Here is a 15106-nt window from a genome sequence, read left to right as displayed (position 1 = left end):
CACTGTCATTATGACTCTACTACCTTCAAGTCCTGTGACCTTGAGGAGGATACTTAATCAGTCTCAGCCTCAGTTTTCATTTCTATAAGTGGTGATAATACCTGCTCTGTTTACTCCACAGAGTAAACATGAAGTATGTGAAAGTGCTTTGTAAAGTAGTATATAAATGTTGGTTTTATTAGCCTTTATGATCCAAAAGGATTTTTTATTTGCAATATAATTTATATTTTTTTGACCAGATGCATGTATTACAGAATACTACAGATAGCCAACTCATGCTTTTTAACTCATGATTTTGTTGTTAATTTTTATCAAGTACTATTAACACATTAGACTTTTTAATATTTTACAAAGCACATTTTTCCTAGTGTTTTAAATGCCCTAGAAAATAAAGCATATAAATTAGTTAACTATGAATAAAATATTAGCAAGTTGAACACTACATAAAACTCATAATATTTGAAGGAAACGTACTTCCTAGTGATGTAGGTTTGTATGTGTGTTTTCCTGTGGCAGCAGCAGAATCAGTTTAGCTTTTATGTCCTTCAGATAAAATGGATTCTGTATAAATTTGTAGGCAGAATCAGAGCTTAGCAATTTAAATATCGATTGATGTGATGGATCATTTTAAGATGTAAGAGATACGACGAGTTTCGTACAATCACACGACTACATGTATAATCTGGTATCTGATATGAAATTAAGTGGCACTGGCTATAAGAGAGTATTGAAAGGGTACCAAATTTCAGAGTGTGAGGAGAGGGCTTAGGAAAGACTTTTTTTTTTTTTTTTTTAAATAAGATTCGAGCAGTGAAATCTGAAGGGCGAGTAGGCGTTAGTGTAGAATGAGGTGGGGGATAATTTTCCAGGCAGTGGAATGGCATGTGGGACGGTCCTAAAGGGGGAAAATGCTTTGTCCATTCCAGGAACTGAAAAGGATGACTTATAGATAGATTATGGTGGGTGAGGGGGAGTGCGGCTAGGCTGGGGGCCAGATCATGTAGGGTCTTGCAGGGCAGGTTAAGGATGTTTTATCTTGAGTGAAATGGGAGACTATTACAAGGGTTGGGTTTTAGGCAGGGGAATGACATAATCAGATTTGCATTTTTAAACCACTCCAGCTGCTACATGCAGAATGTGGAAGCGTGGTGGGGGTTGAGAGTGGACGTGGGGGAGATGAGGTAGGCCATTTCAGAGATCTATCTAGAAGAGAAGTGGTCTTTCCATTGGAGTGTACATTGACTGCAAACTACCAGCTACACTAAGATCAAGATAGATAACTTGATTAAGAAATTGTTTTCATTTCTTATTTTTAAAAAGTGGGGAAAAGGACTTTTTTAAGTGCAGAAAACACACATAAATGTTAAACTAGTTGTCCACACCATACAAAAAAGTGTGAGTCAAGTTAAAAGTTGGGATATTATTTAACATGGTTTTTATAAGTTTTGTTAAAACGTGAAATAAGAGTGAGGTGAGAATCTAAAATGAAAGCAAGGGAAATATTTGTAGATGCTGTTGGCACAGAAATGAGTAACAAAAAAAATTTGAAGTGACTGGATACAGAATGCATATACAAAATTCATAGCTTTCTGAATACTAAAAATAACCTAGCAGAAACTAAAATGGAAAAAGAAAAAACAGGCTTTGATTACAGTGCAACAGAAAAATATAAAACATCTAAGTACAGTGTTATTGACAAGAGCAGTTCACATGAGGGAGACCATAAAATACTGTGAAAGATGGGAAAGGCTGTCCTAAATGGAAAGATAGGTCGTGTTCCGGGATGCGATGTTTAACTATTACAGAGATGCCCGTTTTGGGGTGAACTAGGCAGAATAATTATGAGTAATGAGGTGGGACAAACCCTATCTGATGTTTAAGTACGTAGAGGCACATTCATTTAAAACGGCATCATGCTAGGTTTGGAGTATCTGTACCACGGGTCGCTAGAACCTATTCAGCATCCCCAAAAAAAGTATGAGAATATAGTAGATGATAAATCATCAAGAACGCCTCCAAACCATAAATAAAATATGGAAGTAAGTATTAAACCTCTGGAGAAAGGAGGTCTTTATGCTGAACTGAACAGAGCACAGACTTTGCAATCAGACATACCTGATCTGGAATCTTCTAAGTGAGGAAAATAATACTTATCATGTGGGTGTTGTGAGTGAAAGAGATGTTGGTCCTGGTACCTACGGGGCACTCAAGTCTGTATTTGAATTAAAATCAATGTATTAGACTGATAAAAAAATTTTTAAACTTCTTAAGAAAGGGAAACAAAACCTTAGAATTAAAAGCCAAACCACAAAGTAGGAAAATATTTGTGACAAACATAAAAGTTAATATCTTTAGTAGATCAAGAATACATAAGATTAATAAGAAAAATTATGAAAATTCATACTAGTGGTTGCAGGATGTGGATAGACCACTAGGTAGAAATTTATTAAACATTTGGAAAGGTATAGTCTCACTAATGATCAAATAATTTATAATCACCCTTACAGAAAAATAAGATCCTATTCACAGTGGCATAAAACTAGAAGATACTTACGAATAAGACATAAATGTATGAGCTTTATGAAGAAAAGTAAAAACCTTTATCTAAAGAATTGAAAAGTTAACCTAAATAAATGGGCAGACATTACATGTTTATGGAAGAGAGACATTGTAAAGATTGCAGTAGTCTACAAATAAAACTAATTCTAATTGAAATCCCAGTGAGAATTGGTTTTGGACACTTGATAAATTGCTTCTAAAAGTCATCCAGAGGACTAAATGTGCTAGAATGGCCAAGAACTTTTCAAATGGAAAAATAGTGATGGAGGATTTGCTATGTCAGCTATCAAAAACATACTGTAATGCTGCTGTACGAGTGCAAGAATAGACAAATTGGTCCATGGACCAAAGTAGAATCCAGTAACACCTATATGTATATATAGGAATTAAGTCTATAATATAAAGTTGGTATTTTGAAACAGATGAGAAATGATTGTTCAAGATACAGTAATTCTCTGCGTGGAAATAAAGATCCTACTTTTCCATATTCAAAATGATTTGTATTTGGATTAGAGAACTAACAACAACAAAAAACCTGTATCAGAAGAAGATGTGAGAGAATTTGTTATGTCGAATGAGCTATTAGGTTGGAAAATGTTTTTAGGTAAGACCAAAACCCAAATTCATAAGATTGATAAATTTGACCATGATCAAAGTTGATATTTGTGTGACAAAAGACATTACATGGTGACAGACTTGGAAAAAAGTTTCTGTAATGTGAATAAACAGATAAAGGTTAATAGAACTGATACAATTAAATGCAGGATATGAATAGTTCTTAGAGAAATGAAAGTGTCAAAGCAGTGAAGAGAAGCACAACCTTACATGCGATCGGGGAAATGGAAATTAAAGCAGCTAGACTTTTTTTCAGGGGCAAGAGGGCTATCAGGCAAAATTAAAAAGATGTCTAAGGACGGAGAAAAAGGCATCCAATTCATTGTTGGCAAAAAAAATTGGTTTGACCTTTTCCAATAATTTAGTCTATCTAAAATAAAAAACTACACACGTTTGCTTTGATCTTGCAGGTACACTTCAAAGAATCTATGATATTCTCATAAGAGGGTAAAAGTTAGTATGAATGAAGTCTACTACAGCATCACTTATAATGAAGAAAAATTGGAGATAACCACAAATAAGTGTTGGTAACACTATACTATACAACGTTATGTAACTTAAGAAGAGAGGTAAATTTGTATGTATTGACATAGTCTGGATAGATGTCTAGAATAATTATTGAGCCAAAAAACAAGGTTTATGTCATTTTTTGTAAGATGCAACATAATTTGTGTGTGTGTGTGTTCATTCTGAGTAAAATTAGGAAAAGGTCTAGACATATCTGAAAAACGTGACTGCTGAGGGGAAAAGCACAGGGGAAACTGATTTTTTATTTTAGATGCTTTTTCATTTATTTTTTTAAAAAAAGCATTTACTTTTGTAATAAAGATGTTATAGTTTCTCACTTACCAATTAAACAAAGGCCTAAATTTAGACTAAAAAATTATAGTACCCAGTACTTAAGAGGATGAGGTAACAATGTCACACTCGTATGTTACATTGGTCGCTTGTGTCAAGAGCCTTAAAGTATTCGAACTCTGCCGTAGCAACCATGTAGGAACCATCAAAGGAGCATTTTGAAACAGAAACTTTACACACAAAAGACACATAGGGTAGAATTATTTTTAAGGGTGCTGTTACATAATGGTTAAGTTATGATTCACCTACTGGATAATAAAATGGCAATTAAAATGTTTATGAAGAAAATGTATTAAAATGTTTGTTAAGCAGAAGAATATGAGGGTACAAAATTGCATACATGATATTAAAATTCTTAAAAATCCTAACAAACATCCACAAAACCTATGACGGAAAAATGTCTAGAAGATACTAGATGACAGTCTTAAAAATTGTGTACTTTGGGAGATAGGCTATTGGGTGACTTAAAAAATTTGCTTTTTTATATTTTTCAACATTATGTGTAATATGTTTATAATGGAACATTTGGTTTTAAAAAGTACATTATATCTAGGACATGTTTGCATGGTTAATAGGTATGTGCACTTTTAAAAATATATTTGCCTTATCATATTAAAGCATACTCTAAAATGTACTCTAAAAACTAACATCTAAACATTTTTTCGTGCATTTGGAATAAGTTTCAATGAATTTTGTTACTTCCAGTATTTGGAGGAAAATTGCTTCCTAGCAATATGCAGAATAAAAATCATCATTTTTGATTTTGTACTTGGAGAATAAATGCAGAAACAAACATGGGTCATGGGATTTCCTAGTTTGGCTCTTGTTACCTCACTGTGTTTCTAACACACAGATCCGGTCATAGGGCAGGTTGGATTTAACTGAGTCTTTGATGATGAGTAGGAGGTAGCCAGCTGGGCCAAGGGCAGAAGCATTGAGAGTGTAGTTAGTTATTATGCAGGGCCTCCCTGCGAGAGGCCTGGCAGAGTGGAGCTTGTGTACCTTGGAGCGTGCAGCGTAGGCGAGGACGAAGAGGTTACCATAAAGGAATAGGGACTCGTTCACGTATCCAGCGTTTTCACGGACCTGCAGCAGGTACCGTGGATGTTCAGCAGCACGCAGTTTAGTGGTCAGCATGGCCAAGTACGTGTGACAGAGGTGTTACAGGACTTGTAAAAGCTCTGGGAGCGCATAGGAAAACATGCATAATCCAAATGTGAGGGTAAGGGTGGAAGCCAGGGAGATTTCCTAGAGAAAGGGGTGTCTAAGGTGAGACCTGAAGGTCCCTGGGGGGACAGCAAGTGTGAAGGCCTGCGGATGGAGGGAGCGTGGGGGCGAGGGGAGGGTAGTGGCTGAGGCCTCGGAGCAAACTAGACCTGGAGAGTTTGGAGAAGTTTGGTTCGGCTAGAACTAGAATTGGAGTGGGCGGTGGTGAGAGATGAACCAAGAGAGGTAAATAGGAGCTAATGACGTTCAGAGTTTAAAAGCCGTATGAAAAGGTTCAGAAATTACTCTAAAAGTTATGGGACTCATTGAATAATTTTAAGTAGGGTTATAAGTCATTTTGCATTTTAGAAATATGACAGTTGCGTGAATAATGTGTTAGAGGGAGGCAAGACTCAAGGCTTTTGCAGATTCTGGGGCAGAGATGGCCGCCTGAATTACAGCTGAGACAGCGTAGGAATAACGGGCAGGTAGATTTGTGAGGGAGGAGGGACAGTCGTAAACCGGGTTCCTGGCTTGGGCACTCGAGGGACTCTATTTCTATGGTTGGGAATACCGTAGGTTTTGGTGAGGAGGTGACAGATTGAGTTGGGATGAACTGAGTGTAAGGGGCTTGTAGGACATGGAAGTTCTTCCTGAAGATTTGCAAAGAATGATTTTATACTGCAGATACACGCTTTGTTACAGGAATGACGGCGCCATGTGTAACTCCATTACTAAAATCAATGTTTTTGTATTTTTCTAGGAATATAATTAAATATCAGTAAATTGTTTAGGATTGGGGGCTTATCTGGTATAGACTGGACTGTTGATGTCTTTCACGTGGAATTATTAAGACTGCACTACCACGATTTTGAATAATGTTGTGATTGTCTTTGGGGTTCATTGGGCTAAACTCTGTCTCTCTGAGCAGGTGATGGAGGTTTCTCTGAAGAGTGTCGGTGGTCCTTTTGTCAGTCCTGTTGTCCCCTGACTGATAGGCATCATTTCTGTCGATGCCGCTGAGCTGCCCTCTTCCACTTAGAGGTGGGCAGAGCGGTCCCCGGCACTGCATCCATCCGGAAGTGTCCGCCTGGCCACTAGATGCTGTCTTATTCGTTCAGCTGCTGTAACAAACCAGACACTGCGTGGCTTAAAGCAAACGTTTGTTTCTCACAGTCCTAGAGGCTGGGATGTGTGAGATCAGGGTGCCGGCAGATGATTGGGCGGTGAGGGCCTGCTTCCTGCTTCGTAGACGGCTGTCTTGCTGGTCCAGGTGTGGACAGGGGTAAGGGAGCTCTCCGGGCCCCTTTTGTGAGGGCACTAACCCCATCTTGAGGGGTCCGCTCTCATGACCTAACCACCTCCTAGAGGCCCTGTCTCCAGATACCATCACATTGAGGGTTAGGTTTTAATATATGAGCTTGGGGCTGGGGTCACAGACATTCACTCTGTCGCAGAAGCACAGATAGGGATTTGAGAATCATTCACAGTGTCCCTTTGACCCCACATGACTGGTGTCAGAGCCGTGGGAGTGGGTGAGAACACGTCGAGCAGAACGAGAAGGAGCTTGGGGCAGAGCTGCCTTGCATGTCGGAGGGAAGGCGAGAGCACATGCCTGCAGGAGAGTCAGGGGCAGAGGGGCCTTACTCAGCGTCTGGTTGATGAAACCCATTCGAAGTGGCTTGAATGAAGGGGTTTCTGAGGGGGCCACCATCGCATCCAAGGTAGTTTCTTGGCTCGGGCCCCAAGTGTCTGGGACGTTGACGGAGTCTGCACCTGCTCTCTGCCTCTGTCTCCTGTGTCTGTAACTCCCACCAGCTCACTCTGTAGACAGTCTTTCCACTTCCCAATTTAAATTCTCAGGGAAGAGAATCTGGTCGGCTGAGCTTTGATCCTGGTTCACCGTTGCAGGGCCTCCTGGAGCAGGTTTGCCTGGCGGTGTGCCTGAGCCTCGCAGGCTGGCCGGGGGTGCGTGCAGATGAGGGTATTCACGAGACAGCGGTGTCCTGGCACCTGAGGCCTAAGTTCCGGTAATGGTCAGGATCAGTAGATTCAAATGATTCAGAAATGTGGTAAAAAGAGTCAGGAGTTGGGCAAAGTGAAGTCCTTTAGCCTAGTTTTCAAGTATTACCACAGCTCATCCATGCGGGAGAACCACAGAGTGCATAACCAGTGGCTGTGGTAGGTCTTCATTTGGATCTGGAAGAAGAGAGATTTTTTTTTTAAGTGAAATTTAATTTCGGAGTTGTGTCAGAAGCATTGAACGCCGAGTTTTAAAAAGCAGTGGTTTATGTTGCTTCCTGATGCCGGAGCATTTCTGTACCTTAATTCTTACTGTGGACTATGTCGTGTCTCTCGTGTCACCCGATAATGAGAAATTCAGTAAAGCTATTCTAGAACTCATTTATTTTTCATAACCCCGCAAGTTCATAAAATAATCATAGCTTATTTCCACATCTTAGTTTGCAGTGCCTGCCGTGGTGCCGTGCCAGGTCTTGTGAAGACTCCCTTGTAGCCAGAGCAAACCCGTGTCCCAAAGGTTATAAAATCCGCCGCTTAGGTAAATGATAAAACAACTCAAAAATTACCTGAACCCTTTTTCTTCTGCACAGTAAACCCTGTTATGTCCCTCTGGCTTTCAGATTATTTTTAGATGCATAGTTCAAACGTGTAGGATTAAGCTTCATAGAACTTAAGAATATTTCAGTGATTTAAAGTACTTGGTATTGGCTAGTAAACAAAGTCAGGTTTCTCAGTTAACAAATATTTGTTAACTTATTGCTACATTTCCATATTATGATGGGGATTAGAGCATAGTTAGACTCACAGTTAGAATCAGGGAACCTGCAGAAACACTGGACAGTCTTCACGGTGCCTGCCACTAGTCAGAGGTGGTAATCCACTGTGAAATTCTGGTTCCAGTGCCTTGGCGTAATGTCTGCTGGGGTTTCTGAGCAAGCGTTTGAGTGCCCTCTGGAGGCTTTGCAAGACGACGCCTGCGGAAGGTTTTAACAGGCAGTGTACTCGATGGTTCAGAGTGGTGTGCGTGTCCTGCGGGAAGCCATGGGGACACTAGGCGGGAGCCCTCCAGGCAGGCTGGGAAACAGGGTTTATGTGGTGAGCAGAGCCCAGAGGCCGCCGAGTCACAGAGGTGAGCCGAGGGACTGTGGTGGGAGATGCCCAGTAAGATGGGGAATGACAGGTGCCTTCGGGTTTGGCCAGGAGGAGCTTCAGCGGTGTGGAGTGAGTGGGGAGTGAGCCTGTAGAAACCGAAGAAGCCTGGATGGGGAAAACGGGGCTCGAGGAAGGATGAATGACACTGGAGAAGGCTTAGGATTAACTGTTGGTTTTCCTTAAGATAGAAGAGACTTTGCACTATATTTAAATGCTGGAGGAAGAAAAGTCGAGAGGAAACAGTTGAAAGCTGAGTAGGGTTGCAGGGGCAGGAGAGACTTGGCTTGCAAGTTCCTAGCTGGGGTCATGGTTGAGGGAAGATGTTGCATTTTACAGGGACTTGGAATATGGTGAATTAGTGATTTTCAGTTCTTCATGGGATGAAGAACTGAAAACCACAATATTCCCATAGGCAGTTGGCCATACAGGTAAGAAGACAGATTGGTTATAGGAGAATGTGGCATTATCATTCTGGGAAGGGCCCTCGTTCAAGCCAGGCAGGCGGTTGAGCTAGAGAGTGGAGTCAGGACCTCCCTTCAGAGGACACCTGTGTTTAGGAAGCAGGAGTAAAAGAAATGGTCAGCGCCCTCAGGGGGACCAGCGGAGAGGTGAGACAGTGTGGGGAGTTGGGGACCAAGGAGATGTGTAAACGAGGAGCCAAACAATGAATCGTGGCTGATGGCGTTAGGATTTGACGGGAAGGAGATGGTGGCTTTGAGAGCGGTTTTGCAGGAGTCGTGTGTGGGGGCGTGTTTGGGAGTGGATCGGGGGCGTAGAGGAGGCAGAAGCAGAAGGTACAGGCGTTTGTGGGCGAGTTCAGCCGTGGAGGAGAAGAGCGAGTCGGTGCGCACGGCCAGGCCGGGCTGCGCCGAGAGCAGGCGGGGCGCGCCCACGGGGGGCGCAGAGCCGGGCCCGCTTGGCTGCCGGAAGCGAGCTCCTGCGCCTTCTCTCTCCTTTTTTTTTTTTTTTCCTAAATCATTGTCATCTCAGGTATAAGATTTAAAGTTTTGTGTAACTTCCGTGCCCCCTCCTATTTTTCTCAGATTGGGACTTTGACCAAATGGAAGAGAATGTTTAGTTCTATTCGTGACATCTGAGGGGGCTCTTACACGAGGAAAGAGAATGTGACCAATTTTTGATATATTATTCTGACAAACGCGAAAATTTGTTAAATCCTTTAAATGTATAGGACAAGTTGTAATCACGAATAACTTTTTTTTCTTTTTGGTAAACCGAATAGGGTGGCTCATAGTTGTTTGGCTTCATTTATTTAAAATATTTCATTGGGAAAAGAAAATAATCTCTTAGTATCAGAAGTACTGAAATAATAACGTTTTAATTTGGGAGCTGGGGGTTGATTCGTAACTGCACACTGCTCAGTTTTGAGGGCTATGGCTCGATGTTTAAAGTGTGAACTTGCACAAGGGGTAGGGTGAGCGGATCCCAGCTTAAGCCCAAACATGTCCACTTCAGCAGGACTGGTTTGAAGACCTTGGAAGACCTCAGCACTCTTATCTCTGGTGGCTTTTACTATGTCATGTACCAGACATTAAAATTGCGCCCATGTCCCACGTGAAACTAGTTTATACAAAACTATGACTTAAGCTTCATGTGACTAGTCATAGACAAACATTTATTAACTTTGACTTTAGAGTTTCCTTTTCATGTTTTGCATCCAGTCAATATTTTTTTCAGGTTCAAACATTTTCATCAGCCCTTAAGATGCTCTTAAGCCCTGGGGACTGTGCCCAAGGGCCGAGACAGTCCGGCTCTGCCGGGATAAGTACGCATGTCTGCCGGGGTGCACTTGCCAGGAATCTGTTTGTTGGAGGTTCTAAGTCGCCTCCTGGGAAAACGCTACCCTCAGCAGAGCTGCAGTAACTTCGAGTTAGCGCTTTTTTGGTTGTGAGGAGCAGAGAGAGTAATTCAGACCATTTTAAGAAATAGGATGTGGTGTCAGCACCGTCAGGGGCGAAGGCAGCTCAGAGGTGAGCACCGTCTGTCCTGTAGACAGCAGCAGGCTTCTCGGCATCTCTTGCTATGTCGTCTCCCCAGCTGGGTCTGCCTCCCCATGGCTGTGGTTTGCTCATGACCTCCGGCTCCTGTCACATCAGAGCCGCAGCTTCACCTCTCACAGCTGATCACCTTGGGCTCAGAATCGGGAATCTGACTTTGTTGTTGCTTTTATTATTGTTCCCAGCCACATCAGTGGTTGTGTGATGAAAAGGCCGTGTTAAGCTCTCGGTGTCTGCCCTTGATCTCTAAGCTGTGGCGAGGCAAGGGCAGTGTCCCTGTGGCCCACGGCAGACTGAGCCTGCCCTTAAAGCTGAGGCATTTCCCATTAGGTCGGGTGCAGGCGAGCAGGCACACAGTGGGCATGGGCGGTTCAGTAAGGAGGGCACAGCCTGGCCCAGACGCAGACCCATTCAGACTTCCTCCAGATGTGTTCTTGCTAACAGCCTCCATTTAGGCCAACCCTTTGTTCCCATAGAGAAACTAAAGTCTAAGTATATTGGAAGCATTTCACTGTCTATTTTCTTCCTATTTCATTCAGTCTCTGACATTGCATGGTCACTCAGGGCACTCTGTAGGGTCCTATTTCACATGTTAGTGATTTCTGCTAAACATGATACAGCGACTTCAGGTAGCTGTTAGCAGAGGAGTAATTCTAACCTCGTATGCTTCGCATAGTTCCCCTCCCTCAAAGTCCTGGGGAACGGTCCTGGTCAATAATTTAATACCATCCCCAGATTCACAAAATTTAGAACAAGTACTAAATGTCCCGTCTGAATGTCGGTATGGTAGCATCTTGATGCCAAAGTCCCTTAATGTGTCATCATACTTCGTAAGGAAAAGCGAAGTTCCCCAAACTACTCTTTGCAATTATCGAATGTAGCAGAGGGGGGAGGAGGTAATAGATGGAATAAATGAAGTAAGGATGGCTCATCTTTGTTGAACCCTTAACATTTTCCAGGCACTGTTCTAAGTACTTCTCATGTATTAACTTGTTTAATCCTTAAACTACCTCGTAAGGGTGTCCTACAAGGTCAGGTGGCTTTGCCACCTCCATTCACTCCATTCTTAACCTCGCCGGTGACGGGGGCACAGCTAGTAGGTGACGGAGCCAGGGTATGAACCGGACTCCAGTTTCTGCTCCTCCACACCCCTCTCAACTGAAACATAAGCGAGAAAAAATGCTTGGATTTTGTCTAGGATTCCAGCCCATCTGAGTCAGCTCTCCAGTGTCTGGTACCTGTGAACCTAAGACTCAGTTTGGGTAGCATTTCTGCAGGAGGCCGGTTCTGATGCGCTCCTAGAGCGAAGTCGTACGGGCTGCCCGGGTTTTCCTGCCCAGCGTTGCTCACGTTCTCGGCCCCTCTTTGCCTGCACATGCCTTGACTCCCTTGCATTTATATAAATCCCGTAGGTAGTGGTCTGCCCCGTCTTCCGAGCTGGGAACGCACATTTCTAATAACCAGTTCTTCAGCAGCCTTGTGATCCTAGGTTCTTCACCGTACAAACCTACTTTTTTCTCTGCATCTCTCCAACCCAGCAGGCTCCAAGGCTTCCGTAGCCCTTCAGCCACTGTGGGCCCTCCTCTGCTGCTGCTTCCGGAATGTCTGGGGGGTTTTGACTCCTGGCACTGTGGTAAGTTTTCCCCTTGATTCACCATTTTCCTACATGAAGAATTCCCTTCAAGTATTTCTAAACCGAAGCCACTCCGGAGTTGTTTTCTGCGCCTGTGCCCGTTGGGGCACAGTGAGGGAGAAAACCCCGGCTGCATGGTTTCCCTAAAGTCTTGCCTCTCTGGCTTTCGTGTCCCCAGACCTTGGAGAACCCTCCTCACTAGCTCTAAAGACATCAGAGACCTCTGTGTCCCATTCAGAGTTCTTTCTTCCTCTGCAGTTGGGCTTTCTCCCCGAGTTTCATGTGAACCATCGCTATTACAGTGGCAGTCTGCCTGTCCCATTTCCCTCAGGTGTCATGGGGACTTTTTCTGGACCAGAAACCAGCCTCTGGTTTTCTTTCCCATTGCTCCTCTTGTCACTGAGATAGCAAACGTTTTTCCAGCTGAGTGTGTTACTCCCTCAGTTTCTCTTGTGTGTTCCCAAAGCCTGAACAACAGCCTGGTCCTTAAATAGGTCTCTAATGTCCTCAGCCCTGGCGATTGTGGTTTTACATGAGTCTCTGTGCACTCTTGATTCTGAGAGCCGTTGTGTGTACAGTACAGGCATTTTTTCCCTTTGTTTTCTTTTGAGCCTTAGATTTGTGATCATTTTTAAGTAATTTTTTCCTCTTCAGTTTAACTCAAGAAGAGAACACATGTCTTACATAGGACAGATATTTAATCATCTTTGTCATTGCTGAAACCCAGAATACGCTAGCTGAACTTGCAGTCTGAGTCTGGTTCACACACCTGACGACATTTTACATTGTTGCCATGCACAGTGAGGAAGCGGAGAGGGGAGAATCCTGTCTCGGTAACCGCTGGACTTTGAGGCAGGCGGGCGCCTTTTTGTCTTTCCCGACTGCCAAAGGGCGACTTCTCACTTTCGGGCTTCTCCCTTCCCTGACTTCACTTTCCCACTGCGTGGAGAGCATTGACTTGGGGAGGTAGAGGACATGCCGGTGGCCTCCATCCTAGTGGGCTCAGTTGCTATGCCCGGTTAGAAGGCAAAGCCCACGAGCATGTGGTAACTTTTCTCTTGCCTAACTGCACATGGCCAGAGCCGGGAGGCCGGAGCTGCTCTTGGACGGACCCCGCCTGATTTCTAGGTCATGGCCCCCCCGTTGGGAAGTCTGGGCAGGTGTGCCTTGGCATAGTGCAAGTGTTCTCTCTCTTCTTTGCCTCTTCTGGCTCCATTCTTTCCCGTACTGCCTTGGGTATCCTCAGCCACCCTGCTTAATGCGAATGATGAGGCCTGAGAAATAGGTCTAGTATTTTATGAATTCCCATTCCTGCCAGTGCTCGCTTTGGTCTCAAGCTCAAGGTTACCAGTGATACAGGGAAAAGGAGTTCTCCATGGGATGTGGCCTAGCTCATGGAACGCCGCGGTGGGAATCGGAGTCTCAGGGTGTTCACGTGTTTCACGTTTCTAGTTCAGCCCTGCGCATGATCGATTCCCCCTGGAGTAAGTAGACGTGAGGGCGGGTGCTGAGATTGCCAGCCAGGTTCGATGCTAGTCTTTAATCGCATGCATTTCCACAGTCACGCTGACCTCCCGCCAGTGCCAGTCCTGCCAAGTCAGAAGCCCAAGTGCTGGAGTTCTGCACTGTTTGTCGTAACCAGCCCTGGCCCTCTTCGAGAGCAATGGATCTCTGTGCGTGCTAATCTCTGTGCGTTCTGATCACCAGACCTTCCCCAATTTCAGGCGAGTCCGGGAAGTGCTCTTGCACTGGAGCTTCCCGGGCAAGCCTGCTCCACAGACCTCTGCCCCGGGCATGCTCGCTCTGGTTTGCCAAACAGTGCAAGTCATGGGTTGTGACCCAGGTACAAAAATAGTCAGAATCCGAGATATTTAAAGTAGTCAAATTCATGGAAACAGAAAGTAGAATGGTGGTTCCTAGGGGATGCGGGGAGGGGGAGGGGCTTGGTCACTGGGTACCGCGTTTCAGTTTTGCAAGATGAGAAGTGCTGGAGATCTTTTTCACAATGTGAGTGTGCTTTTAACACTACTGGACTAACTATACACTTACAGATGGTTAAGACGATAAAATTGGTGTTATGTGTTGGGGTTTGTTGTTTTTTTTACCACAATTTAAAAGATGCATCTAAAAAAAAAACAGCCAGAATCTTAAAGTCCTAACCTTTTGACCTGCCAGCTACTATGATACTCCTACTCCCAGCGTCACTGAGGACAGCCTTGCTGAAAATCCTCTTTTTATTTCTATTAAGGTCACCCAGGCCTGACTTTTTCCTTCCCTTAGTTAGCCAGGCTGGGCCCCATGTGACCTTTTTTCTGCCTCTCCTTGAGGGTAGCTTGAGCTTTCCAGTCTTTTTTTTTCTGTAAGCCTGAATGTGGATTTTGTCCCTGTGGGCTTTACTGCTCCCAAGAGTGGAAGGAGGAAGCAAGTTTAATGAAGGAGGGCCATGCTCACGTGAGCGGTGAGCGTCACTAGAGTTCACCTGACATGAGCCTCCCCTGCTGCCTCCGCACCCTTACCCCAGCCAGCTGGCCCTCCGGGCCAGAGCCGTCCCCTGGCCCCTGGGGGAAGACAGATCCACAGGAGTCAGCCAGACAGAAGGGACGGGTGAAGGCGGGTTCTGCGGCCAGAGCGCATTGCCCGCGCGCCGACTCTCTGGGCATCCCGATTGTGTCCTGAAAGATTTTTTTTTTTTTTCGGTCCCCCCATCAGTGTGCCTCCTTCCTGAGGACAGAGTGAATAGTGAAGCATTTAGCGAGCGTGAACATCTGCATGACTGGCAGTAGGTCTTACTATCTCCATTTCATGGATGCGTAAACTGAGGCTGATGGTCACACAGTTATACGGTATCAGATCAATAATCTGAACTTAGAACTTTTGACCGAAAGTCCAGTGTTCTCACCAAATTATCATGATTCCTAATGCATATGTTTGTTACACATTTACTAGCAAGATAAGATAAACTCATGCCCTGTACGTGGTAGTCACGTATGGGCCATCACTGAAGCAGCTCACACTCTGTCCCATCACTCAGGCGTTTCTGTGCGCC

At 44.1% G+C, this 15106-nt stretch overlaps 1 protein-coding gene across 5 annotated transcripts in view; it reads left to right on the top strand.

Moving 5' to 3' along the window:
* The window catches only part of LOC118602805 (serine/arginine repetitive matrix protein 2-like), a 27421-nt gene that overhangs the window by 2520 nt on the left and 9795 nt on the right, over positions 1-15106 (top strand). Inside the window, exons 3-4 of one of the 5 annotated variants that reach the window (XM_036220485.1) lie at positions 7701-7798; positions 11969-12060. The exons of 1 other annotated variant lie outside the window; for it this stretch is intronic. In XM_036220485.1, the coding sequence (XP_036076378.1) occupies positions 7701-7798; positions 11969-12060 (190 nt within the window). Of the gene's footprint in view, positions 1-7700; positions 7799-11965; positions 12061-15106 lie in introns of all 5 variants that reach the window. 3 more of the 5 variants (XM_036220484.1, XM_036220487.1, XM_036220486.1) reach the window with 3 other exon arrangements.

This window comes from Rousettus aegyptiacus, unplaced genomic scaffold, assembly GCF_014176215.1.
Source record: "Rousettus aegyptiacus isolate mRouAeg1 unplaced genomic scaffold, mRouAeg1.p scaffold_m13_p_5, whole genome shotgun sequence".
In the NCBI taxonomy this organism is placed as follows: domain Eukaryota; kingdom Metazoa; phylum Chordata; class Mammalia; order Chiroptera; family Pteropodidae; genus Rousettus; species Rousettus aegyptiacus.
Note: the sequence above shows the minus strand (reverse complement) of the source record. Positions and strands in the feature narration are given on the sequence as shown.